This window comes from Dermatophagoides farinae, chromosome 4 (genome assembly GCF_024713945.1).
Source record: "Dermatophagoides farinae isolate YC_2012a chromosome 4, ASM2471394v1, whole genome shotgun sequence".
NCBI classification, from domain to species: Eukaryota; Metazoa; Arthropoda; class Arachnida; order Sarcoptiformes; family Pyroglyphidae; genus Dermatophagoides; species Dermatophagoides farinae.
Window position 1 is genome coordinate 5,985,563 of NC_134680.1, and position 23,129 is coordinate 6,008,691.

General features: G+C 29.6%; 3 protein-coding genes and 1 non-coding gene across 5 annotated transcripts; 2 read left to right on the forward strand and 2 right to left on the reverse strand.

Annotated features, from left to right (window-relative positions):
- Positions 1-87: 87 nt before the first annotated feature.
- TRNAI-AAU (transfer RNA isoleucine (anticodon AAU)) lies at positions 88-221 on the forward strand. Its single transcript has 2 exons — positions 88-124; positions 186-221. It is a non-coding gene; the product is annotated as a tRNA-Ile (tRNA).
- On the forward strand, positions 119-4,184 carry LOC124490300 (uncharacterized). 2 transcript variants are annotated; one of them, XM_075730912.1, is made up of 5 exons: positions 119-137; positions 685-818; positions 899-2,172; positions 2,257-2,710; positions 2,781-4,184. In XM_075730912.1, the coding sequence occupies exons 2-5, from the start codon at positions 687-689 to the stop codon at positions 4,125-4,127; spliced, it is 3,207 nt and encodes a 1,068-aa protein (XP_075587027.1). In that variant the 5' UTR covers positions 119-137; positions 685-686; the 3' UTR covers positions 4,128-4,184. The 2 variants fall into 2 exon arrangements, with proteins under 2 accessions (XP_075587027.1, XP_046908728.2); XM_047052772.2 differs by lacking the exon at positions 119-137 and having other exon boundaries at positions 523-818.
- Positions 4,185-4,437: 253 nt separating this feature from the next.
- hh (hedgehog signaling protein) lies at positions 4,438-17,093 on the reverse strand. The gene is made up of 3 exons (XM_047053226.2): positions 15,139-17,093; positions 7,716-7,977; positions 4,438-5,318 (listed from the first exon to the last, which is right to left on the reverse strand). The coding sequence occupies exons 1-3, from the start codon at positions 15,907-15,909 to the stop codon at positions 4,555-4,557; spliced, it is 1,797 nt and encodes a 598-aa protein (XP_046909182.2). The 5' UTR covers positions 15,910-17,093; the 3' UTR covers positions 4,438-4,554.
- Positions 17,094-21,028: 3,935 nt separating this feature from the next.
- LOC124490688 (uncharacterized) lies at positions 21,029-22,765 on the reverse strand. The gene is made up of 4 exons (XM_047053228.2): positions 22,109-22,765; positions 21,973-22,034; positions 21,819-21,904; positions 21,029-21,744 (listed from the first exon to the last, which is right to left on the reverse strand). Exons 2-4 carry the CDS (start codon positions 21,973-21,975, stop codon positions 21,378-21,380), a joined length of 456 nt encoding a protein of 151 aa, XP_046909184.1. The 5' UTR covers positions 21,976-22,034; positions 22,109-22,765; the 3' UTR covers positions 21,029-21,377.
- Between the last annotated feature and the right edge of the window lie 364 nt (positions 22,766-23,129).

Sequence of the window (23,129 nt, forward strand, 5' to 3'; positions counted from 1 at the left end):
GTGATTAATTATGATCTAGTTTTTGTTTTTTTTGATTAGAATACAAATTCGTTCATCAGATGACCCGCGCCATCTATCATCACAATTGGCCGGTTAGCTTAGTCGGTAGAGCGTGGTGCTAATAATTTGAATAAATGGTAAATTCAAGATTCTGATAATTAGTGAAGTTAAGAACTAATTAAGTGACGCCAAGGTCGTGGGTTCGATCCCCACACTGGCCAATCTTTTTGCTTTTTAGTTTAATTATTGATGATTGATTGATTGATTGAAAAAAAAACTTAGTTGAATTTGGATTGAAATTAACATTTTTTTATTCTGAGCAAAAAAAAAAAATAAAATTCAGACTTCGATCCCCACACTGGCCAATCGTTTCAATTTTTGCCTTTTGTTCAATTATTGATCGATGATTGATTGAATGGAAAAAAACTTGGTTGAATTTGGATTGTTGGGCCGAATTGAAATTAACATTTTTTTATTCTGAGCAAAAAAAAAAAATTCAAACTTCGAACACGTCCTTTATGAATGGCATATAAAAAACCGTTTTATAACAAAAGCTCGCGCGCTCTGTCGAACTTTTTCTTTTTTTTCATTTTAGCTCTCACTTTTTCGTTAGTTTAATATACTTTTCATCAATTTTTACTTTTATCATTTTCACCATAATTACAATTATTATAATTGTGTTAGTTATGGCTCAAAATTCAATCAATTTCAATGTTGAATCATTACGAAATGAATTGGCCAAAATTTTTAACGAATCTCAGCATTTAAAAAATTCTAAAAAAAATGTCAAAGAATTTATGAAAATCTATAAATCATGGGTATGTTTTATTGATGATGATGATGATGATGATGAAATCTTGATAAATGTTCTAAAATCCAATCTTCTAATTATATTTAGTTTATCGATAATGAAAATTTTGAAAATTTTATGGCAACATTTATTGAAATTATGAAAAATGTTTTGGTTTGTAACAATTCATCACCATACACAAAACGTGCATTAGATTTTATTGCATTAATATTCAAAGAGATAATCTTTTTCGAAGAAGAATATGAAAGAAAACGTATTGATAATGTAATTGCTCGTGGTGATGAAACAATCAATTCTGAAATAAATAATGATGCAAGTGATTTTGATGATGAAATTGGTGAGGAGTGTTTTGATCGTGACAAAACTATTATCGATACACGTTTTATTTCAGAACCAACCACCGTAGATTTATTTATACGAAATTATCTGCTAAAATTTATTAAAGCTGATGATGTATTTGTACGTCGTAATTCTGTATTGCTTTTAAGAAAAACGATTGATAGTCTTGAAGAAGTGGATGAAAATACATTTGCTGAAGTATTGAAAGAACTTCGTAAACGAAGTATTGATAAAGACAAATGTGTTCGTTCATTAATTATGTTGTGTTTACGAAAACTTCAAAATATTAATAATGATGATAATGATGATGATGAAGCCATAAAAATATTGAAATTCCATCTACAATATGATCCTGATTCATTTGTTCGTTCGGTTGCAATGAAAACGATCGGACTTTATTCCAATACAATCGAAGTCATTTATAATGCAACACGTGATATAGATGATGTCGTTAGACGTTTAGCATATCTAAAGATTGCTGAAAATAGTTGTGCAAATAATTTTTCTGCCAATGATCGTTTACAATTATTGATCAATGGCCATACTGATCCTAGTAATCAGATAAATAATATTATCATTAAGAAATTATTACCAACTTGGATTTCTGATGTTAACGATGATATTATTCGATTCTTGGAATATTTTGACATACGTAACGAAACAGATTTTTTCAATACATTATTGGATGATTATTTTCAATCATTATTGAAAATTGTTGAAAGAGATGATATCACTGAATTCCATCAATTGGTATTTCGTTTTAAACAAAAATGTATGAATGAACATAAATTTCCATCGATAATTTTACCAAAAGAAGAATGTGTTTATTTGTGGTATAGACTTTGTAATTTTTCAAAAGAAAATAATATCACCTATAAAAAATCAATGCCTATTTCACAAAACAATGATTATGATGATGATAATGCTAATGGTGAATTATCACAACGGCAAAATTTCATCATCAACGATCTATTGGATGATATTTTTCCCGACATTCCTGTTTATTGTGATTACATTGAAAGGTAATGATATAAATAAATTGTTTATTTTTATAATAATTTGAAAAATAATAAATTTCCAATTTTTTTTCCATCCCTACCATTTAGTTTTGTCAACAATACTATTTCGTTGCATAGCCAACAGAAGAATGATGATCAATCACAATCTTCTAAAATTGTTTTTCGTCATAAAGAATTGAATTTCATTTTTCAACAATCACTTAACATTGGTAAATTGTATAAAATTAGCGATACAGCACAATGGAATCGTATTGAACGAACATTTCGTTCAATCATATTGAATGATGATCTCTATACAATGCTCAATGATTACATAGAACCAATATTTATTATTTTCAATAATTATTTTCAAAATGATTGGCAACAATTATTGGAATTGGCATTAGATTTGATCAATACTATCAATTTGCCTGAATTACATTGTGATCGTATACAAACACAGTCACAGTCTCAGCCAATGAATAGTGATTATCAATCACAAACAAATGAACAACAATTGATACCAACATCACAATTGAATCCACAAGAAAGAATCGAAACGGTAAGTAAATGATAATTTGTTTGTTTATTTAATTTTACTTATTCCTTTCCTATATATGTGGTGAGAATAGGATCCAAAAATTTTGGAAAGATGTATCAATATTTGTAATTCATTTCTTCATGTTGGTGGACCAAAAAATTGCGATACATTATCAAGTCTACGTGGATTGGTCAATAAACTTGTATTACAAAATTTAGCACATCCAGAAAGTGAGAAAATTCGTTTATTATCGGTAAAAGCTTTGGGCAATTATTGTTTCCAATCGGTTGTTACAATCAATTCATTTCTCAAAGTGTTCATTGAAATTCTTAAAGAAGAAAATTATCTAGATGCTAGAGTTGAAGCACTAAAATATATATTCGATTTTGTTGGCTTTTATGGTTTGAGAAAGATAAATTTTGTTGATTCAGACAATTCAAGCATTCGTAATCAATCAAACAGTATGAATAACAGTCATGATGTTTCAAATCGTTATGAAAACTTTTTCGAATTTTTTTCGGAAATGTTATTGGATTTTTTGGTGGAACCATCTATGGAACCGGCTATAATGAAGAAACGTCCAAAAACTCGTATCGAATATGATCTATTCGATATAGCGGTTCGTGGTCTATGTAAAATTCTTTACATTGGTCGTTTTAGTTCATCGGATTTTCTTGCCAAATTAATGATCATATTTATTACTTATAAGAATATCACACCCGATACAAAATATTTTCTACGAATATTCTTTCATCGTTATAGTGAAAATATTGAAGCCTTTTTTGATCATTTCAAAACAAAAAACAGCCCATTCAATGATGCATATGTTCAATGTTTCAAGATGTTAATGGAAAACGATGTAACTAATTTGAATTCATATGAAATGGTTGTCGATATGGTCGATGCTTGTACAAACGATGATCAACGTAATAATTTGGTTAGTAAAGCAATGGAAATATTTACATTGACATCAGAAAAAGATTTGATTCATTTGAATTTGAAATTTATTGATCGAATCATTGATTATAAATGTATTGAAAAATTGGATTTATTGGATTTAATCAAACAATTTGATGAATATCGACAACGTTATCAAAGAAACAATAATACAGTCCGAAGCAGACAGGATAAATGTATTTTATTATTCAAAAAAATTATACAAAATCTACAACTAGCATCACAAGGTAAAAATCAATCAATCGTAGAGAATGATGATGAAAATAATCCACGTACACAGCGATCATTATCATCAATAACAACAACACCAATACAACAACAACGGAAACGACATTCAATTGAAAATGTAAACACGAATCAAGAAATCGATGTTACTATTGTTGATGATAATAATGTTGCCAATGGTGATGATGATGATGATAATCATGGCATTTCCGATTTGGACGATGATGATGAAGATAATGATTATAATGATGATTGATTTAATTTTTTTTTCATTTTTAATCTAAAATAAAAATATCAATTCTTTTTCTTCTTATTTTGTATAGATTCTTTTCTTTTTCGACGTTTATCGATTTTTCGTTTTCGTTTATCACCACCACCCATTAATGATGCAATTTGGATTGTTTGGCCGAATTGAAATTAACATTTTTTTATTCTGAGCAAAAAAAAATAAAATTCAGACTTCGATCCCCACACTGGCCAATCTTTTTTCAATTTTTGTTTTTATTTACAAAATGATTATCAATGCAAAAAAAAAATGTTTATTTTACAGGCATAATGATGGTATATAGTATATATGTGGTCAATGTGGATGAAAATAATAAATACTTGTGGACAAAAAAAAATAAAATAAAATAAATAAACCAAAGTGAAAAAAAAAATTTCAAATTCAAAGAAATGAAAAATTATTGATAAATGTAATCATTTGGAATGAAATAATTAAACATTGTATACAATAATCGTGGATACCAATGTATACCAATCGGTAATGATGGCGATGGCGATGGCGATTGATCAGATTGTTTTGTCGTCCTCCTAATAATTAATTGGCTATGATGTACATGTAATTGTTGGGATAAATAATCACCAAATTTGATAAATTGATATAACCAACGAATCGGTATGAATGATAAATGGCTTAATTGTTGGCTATTGATTATGGCATAACAAGATGCAACAATATTGTTTACAACAATTGTACCGGTTACTGTCAATGGGGCATAGATTCCTTTGGATTTTTTCGTACTTATACGTATGATACGTTCCAATCTTGGTGTTGTTTCTGCCACTGCGGCTGCTACTGATTTGTTTTGATTATCAGATTGATTCATGACCACAAATAAATATTGATTCATTTCAATTTTCGATACAAATTCTTCATGTTTATCATCAATGTTTCCTGTGTCCGATATGAATAATAAATGTGATGGTGTGGCCGTAATCATTCGACCGAATTCGGTTTCAATTTCATAATATAACCGTTCAATCGATGGATTACGATCTAAAAACATTATAATGGAACTATATTCTAGATGGCCAGTCGCTGGATTCATTGTCAATATTTCATCACCAATACGTAAATTATCGATATTTATAGTTTGACCATTGTGGCCAATAACAGTGCTATTTTGATCGAAACATCCACCATTACGAGCTGATTCAGATTTTTCTATAAATGATGCAACAAAACGAAACAAATGTTAAAATTTTTAGCAATTTATCGATAGATAATCAACAACAACAACGACAAAAACCAATAACCAATTGAGAGACCGGAGACAAATTATATTGTCGTGGACAAATGACTATTTTTTTTCTGATAAAATCAAAAAAAAAACAACAAATCTTAATGGTCGATCATCATAATGTTTGTTTGCTTGATTTATTTTTATTATTAATTAAAATGCAATTTTGTTGCAATCAATGTGGTGGTGGTACAACATAAAATTTTATGTGAATTAAATTTGTTTTTTTTAAATGTGAATTCCGGCCATGAAACAAAACCAAAAAAAAAAAAAAAAATGTCAATCGTCTGCGGTGGTCGTCGTGAATACACAGACATCATGTCATCACCATATAATATATCGTCAACAATCAAATCATACTAAACATTCATCAACATCGACATTATCTCATCATTTCTATTTTCATTTCCAATGTCATCACCAGTTGTGTCGGTTTTGATCGATCGATCAATTGAATGGCAATGGCAATGGCAATGACGATGATGATGGCGGCAAAAAAAAAAAATTTTCTTTCTTTTTTCTTTGTTTTTTTTTCTTTTCAAAAGAAAATTTGAACAAATCACCATCATCACATCATCATCATAATCATTATAATGATATGATGATAATGATGTGGTATTTAGTCTTGTGTGGTGGTGGTCATCACAATCATTCATCCGTTTTTCTATAAAAAAAAATAGAAAATTCGGACACTGACAACAAATTGTCATTGATGGAACGTGTGTGTGTGTGTATGCTCGTCGTTTTCCCCTACTCTTCCGTCCCCCGTATATAATGAATTAAGATTTGAAAATTACTTTTTTTTTCTTCATTGGAATTGATCTAATCTAAAATCTTAAAGTAAATAAATAATTTGGTCATTCGCGGTGTGTTTGTTTGTTTGTTTCAGTGTGTGTGTATTTGTGTGCGTTAATTCGACATACACACACACACACACCGCAATAATCATCATCATTCAACATTGTTGGAATCACTAATCGAATGAATCGAATTGAATCTATCGACGAAAAAAATTTCCAAACTTGCAAATTTATATTCACACAAGTGATGGATGACTTTTAAAATTTATTTATTTATAAATTGAAAATGAAAAGTAAATGAAAAAGGAAAAAAAAATTAAAACTGTGTTGTTCATGTTTGAGGTCGTCGAAAGATTAGCTTTTTTTCTGCTTCTTTTTCTCAAAAAAAAATGACCATCACTTATTCTCAATACAGGGAGCTAACTATCAAACTATCTAGCTCGAATGAATCTATCTCGCGTGTACACACACACAGAGAAAAAAAAGGAAATCGGATTTAAAATTTTTTTGTTTTCGTTCAATTTTCAAAATCCGATCATTTTCATTGTTTTGTTGCGGCGATTTTTTTTTTGGTTCAAAACAAACAAACAAACAAACCAACGAAAAAAAAATCATTTTGTCCATTTGGAATAATGAATGAATTCAATGGTGAACAAAAACAAAAAAACAACAAAAAAAAATTCATTCAAATTTGACAATTGAAAATTCCATTCTATTCTGTAATCGTATTACACAATCACACAAAAAAATAAAAAACAACGACAACAAGAAGTGTCATTTTGCAATCAAATTTTTTTTCACAAAAATAGAAATTACAATTTACCTGAATAATAACCCTATACCATTACTGTGTTTGTTGAATGAAAATCAATTATCATACTCTCTCTCTCTTGCTCACTAACTTTTTGACCGGTAATAATAATAATAATAAAAATGATAATCGATTATATCGGTGGGTAAATTCTTTTTCTTTTTTTGTTTATCTCGACCATTACAGTACCCAAAATCAATCGATCGATTGATTGCCTTGGTTGGACAAAAAAAAAATTTGTCACCAATTGTAATCACAGTGTGAGATAAAACACAGTAAACAGAATGAAAATTATTTTTTTTTTTCGTCATTTTTCCATTTCAATCATTTGTTGTTGTTGTTGTTGTAATCATAATAAAATAATTTAATTTGTCCACAACAACAACCAAAAAAAAAAAAAAAAAAAAAAAAAAAAAAAAAATGCGACAAACACACAAACCCAAACGGGCAATTTTATGGCCTCAATTCACCATTGTAATGTAATTTTTTTTTCGTGAATGAAATTTGTCGTCAAAAACAACAACAACAACGACAACAATAATCATTATCGATTGATTATTTTTATATCGATATAAATCAATAAATGAATAATCGATCAATAAAACAATTGTCCACAATGTCATTATTTCTCTCTTTTGGGTTTTAATTGATTTTTTTTTGTTTTTTTTTTGGCAATTGAAATTGATCATTTTTTGTTTTGTTTCTCTTACCTGATTTCACTGAACAATGAATATGAAAACGTGATTCATAATAAACCCAATCGAAACCGGCTTCAACGGCTAATCTGGCCAACATACCATATTTAGAACGATCACGATCACTGGTTGTTATATCGACGGCACGGCCTTCATAATGTAATGAATTTGATGCATGTGAACCGTCTTCATCCCAGCCTTCGGTTACACGTAATCGTACACCAGGCCATTGATTCATTACCGATATGGCCAATGTATTTAGTTTTTCTTTTAATCTCTGTGGAGAAAAAACAAGAAGAAAATTTCAAATCAATCAATTTTCGATTCATAAAAAAAAAAACAAAAAACAACGACAGCAACAAGTCAATTCAAATGTTAAATTATGACATTTTTTGTTTCTTGTGACATTTTTATCTTTTTTTTTCTCATCTCTGATCGATTGATCAAATTGAATGTTGATAATTGATTTTGTTGTTGTTGTTGTTGTTCTGTAGTTGGTGGCGGAATAAATTAGTTAAAAACAACAACAACAACAATGTAAAAAAAATGATATGATATGATTTTTTTTTCATGGATAAAAATGACAGCATCATTAATCATCCGTCTTTTTGTTGTTGTTACTGATAATCCAAAATGATAATGACGACTACGATGAGAATTAAATTTCATAAAAAAAACGAAACAAATCATTCAACTAATTCATTGTGACATGATCATGATCATGATCATCATTTGGCACCTTTTTTGTCTCATCGATTGATGTTATACCGGCTATACTTTCAATGTTTATTGATTTGATTAGATTTCAACAAGGATTATCTTCAATAAAAAAAAACAACAACAACAACAACAACACACACAGAGCAATACAAAGAACAGGTGTCGTTTATGAAATGAAAGTAAAAATGTACAGTGAATTCCAGAAATTTTGTCCAAACAAAACAAAACAAAACAAAAATCAATCACAACCACCCGGTAGTTGGTGTTTTGTTTCCTCTCTCTCTTTCTCTTTCTCATTCAAACATTGTCATATGAAAATGATTTAATGACTAATGAATGAATTAAACCTACCGAATATTTGTATATGTGTGTGCGTGTGTGAACAAACAATCAAAATTAAGAAAAAAATTCTTTACATTCTACACACTACACACACACACACACACACAAAGTACAGGAATCAATATTGTTGTGCTTCTGTTGTTGTTTACACACACACACACACACTTTTTTGTTGTTGTTTATGTTTGTACATTACATTATCAACTTTGTTGTTGTCTTTGTAGTTTGGGTTTATCTTAAAACAACAACAACAACAACAACAACAACTAGAAATGAAAATTAAAATGACAAACAATTTCCAGTGTGTGTATGTGTGTGCGTATGTTTTGTCATACAGAACGAAAAAAAAATTACCTGTATAAATATACCGTGAAGATTAATATTTTTATTTTTCACAATAAAATAAAAGAGAAATATGCCGAAACAAACAAACAAATGTTGATGGTGTATTTAGTGAATAAAAATGCAAATGAAATGACAAAACGTTCACTTACACACACACACACACACACACTATTCATTAAGGTATTTTGATTGGATCAAATAAATATTTTGCTTTTTCTGTCATTCATTCATACATTTTTTCAGATTAGTTTTGCTTGTGTGTGTGTGACATATGTGACATTCATTTCATTCTGTTTTTTTTTCGGGATTAATTTTTTGCTTTGTTTTCTTTTTGTTGTTGTTGTTGTTGTTCAGATCTGCTTATATTTCATAAATAAATTGTGTGTGATCACTGAATTCTGCATATATAGAGTATAGTCAGTGTTTTCAATTCTTTGTTGGCTAATAATAATAGCCGGAATAAGAATTCAATGTGGAACAAGTAGAAGTTTATTATCTCAAAATATTCGGCAGAATTTTTTTCTTTTTTTTCAATTATCTATTGGCCAAAAACATTTGGACAACAAGTGTTGTTTGCACTAAATTGAATTTATCAATCAGAAGATTTATTGACTTTTGTTGTCCAGTTGTTGTTGTTGTTTGCTGAATTTTTAAATTTCTGCTGTTGTTGTTTAAAAATTCAAATCAAGTTTAGTGAAAATGAAATAAATGAATAAATAAATAGTTGAACCTGTACTTTTGCATTCTTGACCTGGTATATTGACCTGAGAGAGAGAGAAAAAAAAAGATAGAAAAGGTCAAAGTGGCTAATATTCTTATTTATTCAATGGATAATGGTAATAATCACAACAACAGAATCAATAATTGATTGGAAATTACCAAGAAAAATCTTTCGATGAATTTCAAGTGTTTGTTATTGTTGTGGTTTTTGGTTGCAATGTGTTTGCAAACAAATTCAAATGCAAAAAAAAAAGAAAAATTTGAAATTTTTTTTCAAACAAAATTCAAGTGCATTTTTTGTTGTTGTTGTTGTTGTTGTTGATTGAATCGAATGACCTCCTGACACCTGTCAAAATATTCCAATTCCACCATATTACTAAACTGGTTAATTTAATTTTGTTTTCAACAACAACAACAAAAAATTCACAAGCAAACAAACAAACAAACAAAAAATTCATGCAAATCAAATTCTTATTCATCTCATTGAAATTAGCCAAATTAAATTAAAAACTTTGTCGCAACAAAATGCCGAAAAAAAGTAAAAAAAAAAAAATTTTCTGTCTAACGATTCATTACCCGAGACCAATTGCAGGTATACATAACACACACACACACACACACATACAGACATTGCACCAAAGGTAATTTCACGGACCTAGGACCAAAGAGACAAGATACGAAAGCAAAACGAAAAAAAAAATTCAATCGAACCGTGAGAAATTTTTTTTCCCGTTGTTGTTGTTGTTGTTCGTATTGGAAATTCTTCCTACGGTGCCATGAGCCATAAAACACACACAAACACACACACAGAATGGTTGTAATCAATAACTTTCTCTTCTAAAAATTTAAATTCCAGAAAAAAAACTTGGACAACAACAACACAAAAAATTAATTGTCAATAGCGGCAACCAGAGAAAGAAACCCAAAAGACCTAAAAATTTATATGTTTATGACCACCAATACATATCACAAACGTTTGTTTTTTTTATGAATTGAAAGTGATTATCGATCAATGATGATGATGATGATGATGATGACCATTATCATTATTATCATTGGCCACTGGGTGTCTATTTTATTCGTTTGAATACTAAACAAAAGAAGAAAAAAAAATGGTGGTGGGAGTATGTGCAATGGATGTGTAGGATAAAAAAAAATCATTATTTTGGAATGCAAGTTTCTTACCATCCAGTTTTTTTTGCAAGAATTTTTTTTTTCATTCTCAAAAAAGAAAAAAAATTTCCAATGATAAATGATTGAATTTACGAAATCAATGGTTGAATGAATGAATGAATGAATAAACCACCATTACCATTACCACCACCTTAATCAAACTATCATCATCATCATCATCAACAACAACAACAAGGATATGATGGTTTAAACTAACTATAAAACCGTACACATATACATCGTGCATCGGATACAAAAAAAAAAACATTCAACAGGCTGCCATTGTGCGTGCATGTGTACAGAATAAATAGGGTGAATTGAAGTAAAATGGTCAAAAACTTTTTTTCAGGACCAACTTCAATGAAAAAAAAGAAACACCCAATTTCTTTACTCACACAGCAGAAATATAATTTACCATTTTTTTAAAGGGGGTAGTAGTAGTATAAGGTGGGAAACGTCTTTCGTCGTCGTCGTCGTCGTCATGAAAGCTGAAGGTGAAACACACACACAGTGTGCACGAGTTTTTTTTCTATTTCTAATAATGATTTCTACTACCTACTATTTATCCGAAAACAACAACAACAACAAAAAGTCATTGTGAACAACAACAACAACAAAATGAAAATGAAAATTTCAAAAAAAAAATTCAACCAAATTTCAATGCAGAAAGAAAAAGATAGAAAAACAGAGTGCACCCAATACTATCATCATCATCACCATCATTTGATGATCGCTACCTGTGCTGTGCTGTGCTGTGTGTGTGTGTAAATGATGACCACCTAGCTAGATGTGCACATTTGAAAATAGCCATGACCTGTGTATGTGTGTGTGTATGTTTCTGTTCTTTGAACTTTTTTTTCTTTCATTTAATGGAGCACCAAACATACTAAGAATTTAAGTAAAGTGTACACACTTAAACACCATCATCATCATCATGATCAGTGGCTGTGGTGGTGGTCGATGGCCACCACAGAGAATTTTCGTTTTTTTTTTTTGTCGGTCGGTCGGTCGGCCACCATTTGATGATGATGATGATCATCATCATCATCAATAGCCATGTAACTTGTTAGCATTAACTTTTCGATCATCATCATTGACGATCATGATGATGATCGAGTTTTTCATCATCAAGGTTTTTTTGTTGTTTGTTTCGGTCATGTTTTTTGTCCCCCTCTCCTTCTTCTTTGTTGAATTGTAAAATGGAATGAAATGAAATGAAAAATTCAATTTTTTTTCGAATGAAAAAAAACTACGACAACAACAACAAAAAAGACCGCTTGACCATTTCTATATGAGAAAACAAAACAAAACGAAAAACTTGCACGAACAAACAAACAACAAGAAAAACGAAATCAAAACTATATATCTAACACCAACACCAACAACAACAACAACAACAATGGACCAAATGAACGAAACAAAATTTTTTTCAAAGAATGTGACCCTGGCCATCTATCTACTGGTCATGGAAATGGTCAACTACATTATACTCCTTGTTAGTTAATATAGTCCAGTACAGAACGAAAAAAAAATGAAATACCAAGAAACTAGCCATAACCACCAACACCAACACCAACAACACAGCCATTATATCACACTAAACAACACGGATGTTGAATTTTCCTACAACAAAAAAAAACAAATCACAATTGATGAACATACTGCATACCAACACCACCACCACCAGTAAAACTGGTGTTGTATATATAGGTGTTAGCCAACAGCAACAAGAAAAAAACCCTATAGATGAGGTTTTTTTTTATTTTCATCTTGACTTATAACACCAACAAAATAATGATTTGATAAAAATTCAATGGAAAAAAACAAAAGAACTCTCTCTCTCTCTCCATCGCAACCAAAATATCACCTGATTATAATAATTTAGATTTACTGGTGGTGGTGGTTATTTATACATTTTTTTTTTTTTGGGCTTGTCATATTTGCTTGTGAACATGATTATTTTTTTTTTCATTCACGAACGAAACGAATAAAACGAATGAAAAAAACACCCAGGTAACAAATTTTGTCCATAAATAATAATCAAACTTGAAATATTGAAAGAGATTTGGATGTAAAGAATTTTTTTTCTGGGCATTCATTTTATACCGAATTAAAAAAAAACAGCCGGAATGCTGTGTTCAAGATACCATACCATATGTCATTTTTTTTTCTGTGTTGTTCTGTTGTTAAATATGAAATGATGATGTTGCTCGGCGGCGGATGATGTGTTGTTGTTGAGAATTTCATATCTCAAGTTTATAGTTTTTTTTTCTCTCTCTCTCTCTGTTTGTTCGTTCAATTTCCATGATGATTTATTCGGTCAATCAATTAATTAATCACCAGTCTGCGAGTGTGGTGTGTGGTGGAAATTCATTCGTTTTCATCATGATGACAAATGTAATCTCTGTAGATGTTTAAAAAAAAAATTTTTCGGCAAGAAAATTTCTTGAAAAATTTCTCAAACAAAATTTAATTGGCCAAAACACGACACCTTGTTGTTGTTGTTGTTTTTTGTCATTTAACAGAGAAAAAAAAATTTCCCACGATTATCGCAAACACTAATTGGTGGTCATTTAATCTGATCTGGTCAAACTTTATGGAAAAAAAAGAGTTTTTTTTTGCACAAAATCTTGAATTTAATCTGATTTTTCATTTCAATGATGATGAAAACGAAACAACAACAACAACAACAAGATAACAACAGACAACATTAACATTCCACTTTTGGTAATCAATTAGTAGTAGTAGTAGTTGTTATTGTGGCCAAATAACAAATAATTAAAAACAACTGAATGACCTTTTTGCGTTTGTTTGATTTATATACGTGTGTGTAAGGTTAATAAATAAATTTTTTTTTGGACAAACACAAGACAGGATCTGAGTGATAATAAATAATAATAATAATAATAATAAAATTGTCAACAACAAACAAGGTGTTGCTGTTGTGGCATACATATGTTTTTCATTCATCATGACCTATGACATTTTTTTTTTCATTCATCATGAAAAAAAAGGAAATACGCCTTTCTATAGAAACTAGAAAAAACACTTGATGACATTCTTGTTTTGCTTCAAATTGGTTGTGTTTGATGAAAAAAAAAATTTAATTTTCACCGGTCAACTTCATCATCATCATCATCGTCACCAGTAAATTTGATCCTTCTTTGAAGAAGTAATACTTTGATGAACTTCAACCTTTAATGGTCAACCATGACAACAACAACAACAACAAAAATATAACCAGAATCTGTGGATATATAAAAAAAAAAATAATAATGAATTAAATCCATCGACGACGATGATCATGATGATGATGATGATAATCAATGATCTTCAGTTTGTGGTTTTTAGCTTAGCTTTAGCCATATGAAATGGTCATTAAATTGTCATCATTCTTCAATTATATTGGCGACGGCGACTATGACTATGACGACAACGATGATGATCATCTCGGTTTTCTTCATCATCATCATTCAGGTTTTTTTCTCTTCAATAGAAAAAAAAGATAAATTAAATCCAGAAAAAAACATATTATACATCATCATCATCATCATCATCATAAAAAATCAACACCAAAACAAAATTGAGGGCCATACATCATCATCAAATCTATTTTTTTTATATGGTCTCTGTATGTAGTGGTAGTGGTGTGTGTGTATGTTTGGTGAAATATTTATGGCCATTTTTTTTTGGACGATGATGATGATGATGATGAAAATAATTTAAATGTTTTCGTGTTTCTGAATTTAAGAATTTTTTTTTTTAAATTTCGGAAAAAGAGATAGAAAGATTTGCAGGAATCGATTTTCAATTCAAATGATGATGATGAAGATGATGGGCGAAAATGTCATTAATTTTTTTTCACACACACACACATGGTAATTAAATCCTTTCGATTCGTTAATCCATTCGAAAAAGTTTTTTTTTCAAATTCAGAATATGTGTTGATGCGTGAATGAATAAAATGAATTTTGAATAGAATTTGAATTTTCCAAAAAAAAAGTCATAAAAAATCAAATCAAAGACAAAAACAGTTCATAAATTAAAAATTCATGAATAAATTTAAATGGATGACCATATGACCATGACCATTGGCACAGCTAAATTTGAAAATTTATAATACATGCATAATACATACCTGTGTCATAAGACGATCAGCACCGGTACCTTCTTCATCTTTAAACAGAATATCTTGGTTATAATTTGGAACCAATTCTTTAAAACGACGATGATTACGTGTAATTGGACCTTCGTTTAGGCCACTAGCACCTAATGTATTTTCCGATACATTTGGTACATGTTGTTTGAATACTAATGGTATTAATTTACGTGGACTACGGCGTCGTGATCCACCACGTCCTGGACCACATGACATTGTTAATTGTGATTGTTGTATTATTAACATTATGATTATTATTATGGACATTAATTGTTGTTGATGATCAATAATCGATATCGTTGATGATGATGATGATGATCTTGACCTATGATGATATGGCCTATGATGATTTTGATGATGATGATGATGACTATTTAGTTGATGTTGATTTGATTTTTGTTGAGATCTTTTCATTTCAAACATAAATGATAATGGTAACAACCATATGATGAATTTCAATGTATCGATCATTTTCAATCTAACATTTATTATTATATCATTTGATTTGGTTCTAATTTCATTCAATTTATTATATTGATGATTTGTTTCATTATCGATCATTATTATTGATCTATTGCATTGATTATCATTATTATTATGATGATGATTTTGATTATTATTGATGAAATTTGATGATTTTTGCCATATTTGTTGATCATGATAATGATCATTGATGGCAATATTATCGTTATTCGTCATTGTTTCAATGTTATTTTTTTTGTTATCGATAATCATCATCATCATCATCATGGTTAATGATGTTGATTATGAATTTTATTAGTGAACCAAGAATTCACAATGTTTGTGTGAATACAGATCTAAAAAATTAACCTTCGAACTTTATCAATGATGATGATGATGTTTATATAAATAAAATTGATGCTGATCGATTGATTTTGGTTGAGATTTCAAAAAATAAGTTGTGATAGGTGATGAGAAACAAGCAAAGCAAAAAAAAAATAGTTCAAAGTTGAACCATATTGATTTTTGCATTTAAAAAATAATTAACAACGACGACGATGATCATTAACGTTTTGAATGGATGATTGGAATCATTAATGATAATTCATCGATAGATGATGATGATAACTACAAACAACAAAACTTTGAATTTGAATCAATTCAATCATTTTACTCCAAAAGTCTGTTGTCGTTTGTTGTTGTTGTTGTGGATTCGATTGAAAACAAATCAATTTTCAAACGTCATCATATCACTCAACAAACACATCACACAAAATGGTAACAAGTGACAAAGATTATGATGATGAATGTCGATCAAAAGAAAAAAAATTGAAATCAATCATGGAACCAGCCAACCAACCAACACACACACACATGCAACAAAACCAGAAAAGAGGAACCAGCTTAAAAAGACTCAATAATAATCCAGAAACAAACCAAAACCAAAAAAAAATCACCATCGGTAACCACGAAACACACACTTGAATATTAACCGAAAAAAAAGAAAACCGACACGTACAAATAAATCAGCAGAAAGAAGGCAGAAATTTTTTTTCTGTTTGATTTTAACTTCTAAATAAAAATTGTGTTAAACGTCATCGTCTTGGTTTTGCAAATTTCTTGTCGTCGTAGTTTTTTTTTATTTTGATGTAATGTCTAGGGGCCGTGTAAATATTTACATAAATGAACAAGCACACACACACACACACACACAAGCACACCGGTGGTATTGGCTGATTTTGTATTTTCAGAATCAATGAAAAATAAAACAAATTTGGTTGCTAAAAATGATGATGATGATGATGATTATTATTGCTGCTGTTGTTGATTTTTTTTCTGTATTTTATTTTGCAAGTTAACAAAACAGTTTGTCGGACTTTTTGAACGATGATGATGACGGTGGTGATGGTGGTGATGGCGGTTTTGATGGTCATAAAACATAACACAAAATAAAATCTTTGTTGTTGTTGTTGTCGAAAAGAATTTAGTTGGTTTTTATCATCACTTTATTAAAAAAAAAGTGGCCAAATTCATTCATTTAAAGAATTGATGATTCATAATGATTTCAAAGAGCAGAGGAGAGAGAGAATTTAGGTGTGAAATGAATTCAATTATCATTCATTCACCTTTTTTTCAAAATGAAGAATTTGTTTTCAGTCTTGATTCAATTCGACAATTGAATTCGATTCTAGGCTAATGATAATGATAATAATAACAATCGTCAAATAAACACACACGAACAAGAAAATTTACCTGTATTTTTTTTGCTATCATTTCTACTATTTTGAATGGTTAAATTGTTTTCTTTTCTCTTTTTTTCTCTCTCTCTCTCTCACTCGTTCTCACTCATTCAATATCAATATCATTCAGTTGTTGTTTTTTTTCATTTCTTCAAAACCTGTTGACAATGTATTTGAATCAATCATTATCAACAAGTGTTTTGTTTGTAAAAAAAAATATATAAAAATATTCTAGCCAATGAACTAGCAAATGGTCAAATTGAATGAATGTTGTGTGCTGTGTGTTATGTATGTGTAACAAGTGAGAAAGGCGTGGCCATCATGATAATTTCACCAATTATGATTGGATATTATTTAACTAGCCACAATTGAATGTGAATAGTTCAAGCTCCGCCTGTTTTCTTCTATTTCTAAGCAGCATATATTTGTATATATTCGGGAATTTGGATTGTTGTTGAATAAAATTTTTTCTCATTTTCATATCAGAATCTTTTTTTACACCAATTGATAATGGATGATTAGAATGTGTACAAGAAAAAAAGAGAATCATCATTCATTCATTCATCTATGCTTCTCTCATCGTATTTTTTTTTTAGGTTTAAATTGAAAAATCCTAACAAAAAAAAAAAAGAAATCAAAAACACAAACATACCACCAGTGAATTCCGGAAACTTTTCGGCTAACCAAAAAACCACCAAATTATAATGATCAAATTTTTTTTTCTCATTGGATAATCTGAAAATCAAACAATGAAAACAAAAAATTCAATTAAAATGTAAATTTTGTCGTTGTTGTTGTTGTTGTTGTTGAAAAAATTTGTAAAGAATTTCAAAAAACGAAATAAATAGATGAACAACAACAACAAAAAATGAGATAAATAGCGCCCGACACACACACACACAGATCGATTTCATTCAAATAATTCAATAAATAGAAAAAAAAATTAATTTGAATCAAATCTAATCGGATTTTCCACCACTATATAATGCCGATAAAACAAACATGCTCCTCCGCCCTTCTAGTCCATTTTGACCAGATTTTTATTCAATTTTTTTTATTCAATCAAACAATTTGTTTGATCAATATCTAATTCACAACCACCACCGATAATAGTGTGTCACCTATTTAGTGATTGGTCATTTTTTTTAAACGAAAATTCAATTTTTCAGCTCAACAAATTCCACAACAACAACAACGAAAAACCGATTATTTGACAATTGAAAACGATAACAAATCGGTTTTCACTAGCAGAGAGAAAAAAAATTTGTAAAGTTTTCATGAATGGGGTTTTTAAGCAAAAGAAAAGAAAAGAAAAAAAATTCTTGAAATAACTTGAAAAAGAAACCACCAACCACCTTATTTTCTGATCCAAATTTAAATTTGATGATGATCCATAAATGACACACACATACACTCAAAACTTAGGTTGCCGCCGCCACCAACATTTTGTGGTGGTTATATCAATTTTAAGTTGTAAACCATCATCATCATCAGCAAATAATAAGTATATATAGATATACAGCTGTGGCTGATCCTGCCAAGTTAGCCATTCAGCTAGCCAGCCAGTCAGCCAGGTAGGTCCGAATAAAATTCAATATATCAATATCAATATCAATTTCTCGCTATGGGTGATCTCATCACCCAAACAATAAAGAAAACAACAACAACTTGTTGCGGTTGGTTGACCTATTGTCTGTGTGTTTGGTCTTCTTGTCAAAACAACAATTTTTTTCCAATACAAATGACAACAACAATAGAAGCACCCACACACACACACATACACAGGTATCATTTTTGGTCACTATTTGATTGAATAAAATTTTTTTTTTTTGTTCGAACAACAACAACAACAAGGGACCCAAGTTGAAAATGGTGAAAAAAAAAATTTTTGAATCGAATCGAATTTGTGTGTTTACAGGTATGTTTTTTTTGGTCGGTTGGTTGATTCGTTGGTTTGCAACCATCACCAATGAAATAATATCAATTATTGAACCAAGAAAAAAAACCGACTTGTAATGTCGATGATCATCATCGTTTAATTCAATTTTATTTAGATTTGAAATTGAAATTTTAATTGAAAAATTGAAATATCTGGAAAATATCGAGTTGACGCCACAAAACAAAACATGTGCGCATGTGTGTGTGTGTGAATTCAATTTGAAAATTTTTTTTTTTTTAAACGAAAGAATTTCTAGAAGAAAAAAAAATTTTTTTTCTCAAAAAAAAGCTCAACCCAAATATCCTTCAGGCCATCAGATTTCATGTGTCGTTCATGGTGGTGGTGGTGGTGGTGGTGGCGGCCCTTGTTGGACAACAGAACAGCAATTGAAATTGAAATTTTTTTTTTTTTTTTTTTTGGTACAATTCTTGTATGGACCATTGGGTGCACAATACCACCACCACCACCCATCTTTCTTGCTTCAATAAAAAAAAATAATGTGATGATGATGATCATCCATCACACAAAAACACAGTAGAAATACAATTGTATACCATATTTAAAGTAGCAGCTCATCATCATCATTATTATTATTACCTAAAAATTATTGTTATTATCACCATTATTATAACCAAAAAAAAAAAAAAAAAAAAAAACGAAAAAAGAAGAAATATTCTAAATGGTAGGGTGCCCAGTCAAAAAAAAACGAAAGAGCCCCTGCTGATTATTATTAGCAGTTTCTAGTAGTTCTGATTCGTTGATTATAGTAGACAGTGTATATATGCTTCATTCATTCATTTTATTCAATCATCATTTTCACCACCATCACTATTGCCACCTCTTTCAATTGTCTTTGAATGATCAGAAAAAGAAATTTTAACCAAAATCTAATTTGATCTGATAAGAAATCTTTGAACTGCAAAAAAAAACCACACACATGATGATAATCGGGTTTTGATGATGAAAAATCAATGAATACTCGTTCGATTCTAACTAATAGTTATTCTGATTAGAATTATGGCCCAAATTTTTTTTTTCTTCATCCTATGCGATGGTCAATGATCATTTAATTTGTTGTAATTAAATTTTTTTTTTGTTAATTTAGTTACCCGAATTATATGATTACTAGACGCAAACACACACGCACACACACATAGACAGAAACAGACATTAATAAACAAAATGTTTTTCAACAACAACAACAACAAGAAATTTTACGGCAAAAAAAAACAACATCTGTACCTGTGTATGTGTCCAAAAAGGTGTCGTCGGCCTTCACAAAAAAAAACTAACAAGGAACAACAAGAATTTCTTCCATCAAAATCATTGAACAAGAGTCGTAATTTGTTTTCTTCTTCTATTTTTATATATTCAACGACAAACATCGTAAAAAAAATTTGAAATTTTGTTCATTTCGGTTTTGCAGCGCTTGATCATCATCATCATGATAATAAAAAAATTTTCGGCAAATTTTTTTCTGGTTTTGTTTTTTGATTTCTGCAAAAAAAAATTACAATGTTTGAATGAATGAATCGATAGATGTGGAATGAAAAGAATGTAAATGTTTTATGTGTTCATTTCGTTTGTGGTTGTTCAATGTTTGGCCAAAACATTTACGATTATAGCTGAAGCTAGTCAATAAAGGATGGATGAAAAACACCAACCAATCAACCAAACATAAAAACCTCTCAGAGTCATTTAAATAAAATCACAAACGAAAAAAAAACATATTTTCATATTTTAATAAATTTGAAAAAGCAAATTGTAAAAAAAAATTCCTAATTATAACAAATACACAATGTGTGTGTGTGTGTGTGTGTGTGTGTGTGTGTGGAGAGTAGAATTCTGTGAATATTCTTGTTTTTTTTGCAAAAAAAAAAAGAAATCAATCAATCTATGGACAAATCAATCAAATAATGTGCCTAAATTTCACAATAAATGAGAAAGAGAGAGAGAGATAAAGAGAAAATTGAAAAAAATTTTTAAATTTTTAATCTGTTACAGCAACAGTGGCCGCAGACTCATTGGTTTCCAATACAAAACAATGGTTTACATGGATGTTCAAATGATAATATAAATCAATAGGAAAATTTATTCGTTTCTGTACGCAATTTTTCCATCAATTCAGTAATCATTTGAATACTGTTATTATATAATTCTTTTAAATGGGCAACTTTATTCCAAAAATTTGGTTGATCCGAATTATCACTGGCTTCTTGTTTGGCCATTCGTAATTTTGCGCTCAATTGTAGACGATTTTCTTCTTCATCTTGTAATGACATGATCAATGTGGCCAAATAATCATGACCAACATGGCGAAAATATTTCGATACATCAATCATACCGTTTGTTATACGTTTAAAATCTTTAGTTGCATCCGTTACTAGTTGACGAAATTTTGTTGGATTACAATTTGATTGATTGCCCATGTAGATTTTATATGCTCTATATATTTCGAATAGAGAAAAATCAATAAAAAATTTTTAAAAAAAAACCAGAAATCAATAAAAAAAACCTACTCATCGAATATTTTAAATGAATGTTCACGTTCCTCTTGTAATTGGAATACTTTTTGTATCATATGAAATGTTTCGGCATCACAACTCTATTATGATAATGATGATGATTAAAATTAGTGAATTTTTTTTTTCTTTTGAACAAAATTTGTATTACCATGATTGATTCGGTTTATGTTTCGAATTTCGGAATAAAATCAATGAAAATAAATAAACTCTCTACATATAAATGGGGGCAAAAAAAATGGATTTTATTAGAATATTTATATAGATGGATGGACAAAAATTATTACCAGAATTTAAATTGTTTCAATACGTTTTTGTTGTTGTTGTTGTTGTTCCCGTTTAAATCCGCAGATGATCCAAATAATGAGTGTGTGTGTGCGAATGGATCAAGTTACTGCTTTTGTTTCGTATGAAAATAAACTACGTTGATAATGATGATGATGGAGCAAATAAATAGCGAACAAAGAGAGAGAGAGAGAACGAAAAAAAACGTGCTTTGTTGGCCAATAATGGAACAACAACAACAAGTGGCAGTCGAGGTTGTGGTGGTAGCAAACACACAGTGGTAAATAATAATAAAAGTATTGAATTCGTCAAAATGTCGAGAACGAGAAACAAGAAATATTTTGTTCGTTGCTATGCAAAAAAAAATTAAATGGCAAATAGGAAAAAAAACGACCACGACGACGACGACGACGACAATGATGATGATGATGACTTGTCAGACCAGCAAGTCTTGTTTTAGTTTAGTTGGTTTGAATTTGGAAATCGAATCGATTAATTATTAATGGATCAATGTGAATATGAATAATTTGAATAATTAAATGCATGCATTAGCCGGCAAACAGACATAAAAACGGCATGGTTAATATATTATCATACACACACACACATATAAAGCAATGGCAGTGGTGGCACGACATTTATCAATGTTTAAAAAAAATGATTTAACATTGACTGACAAAGTTTCTTGCTTTTCATCATTTTTTTTATTAACCATTAATGATGACGATGACGATGATTTCTGTGTTTAATGTATAAAAAAAATGAAATAATGTTGATGATGATGATGATGATTTCAATATATATCATTTATATGTATTGAACTGTATAGATTAGATTTTTTTTTTTCATTGATTTCATAGTCATCATTCGACCGATATGATTGTAAAATCGATAGAAGAAGAAGGAGGAAAAAAACGGATTTCATTCTATCAATCAATCATTAATCAATAAATCATTGCGGAGCCAAAAGCAAGCACAACAACAACAACAGCAATATATTAATAATAATATAACCGGCTTTAA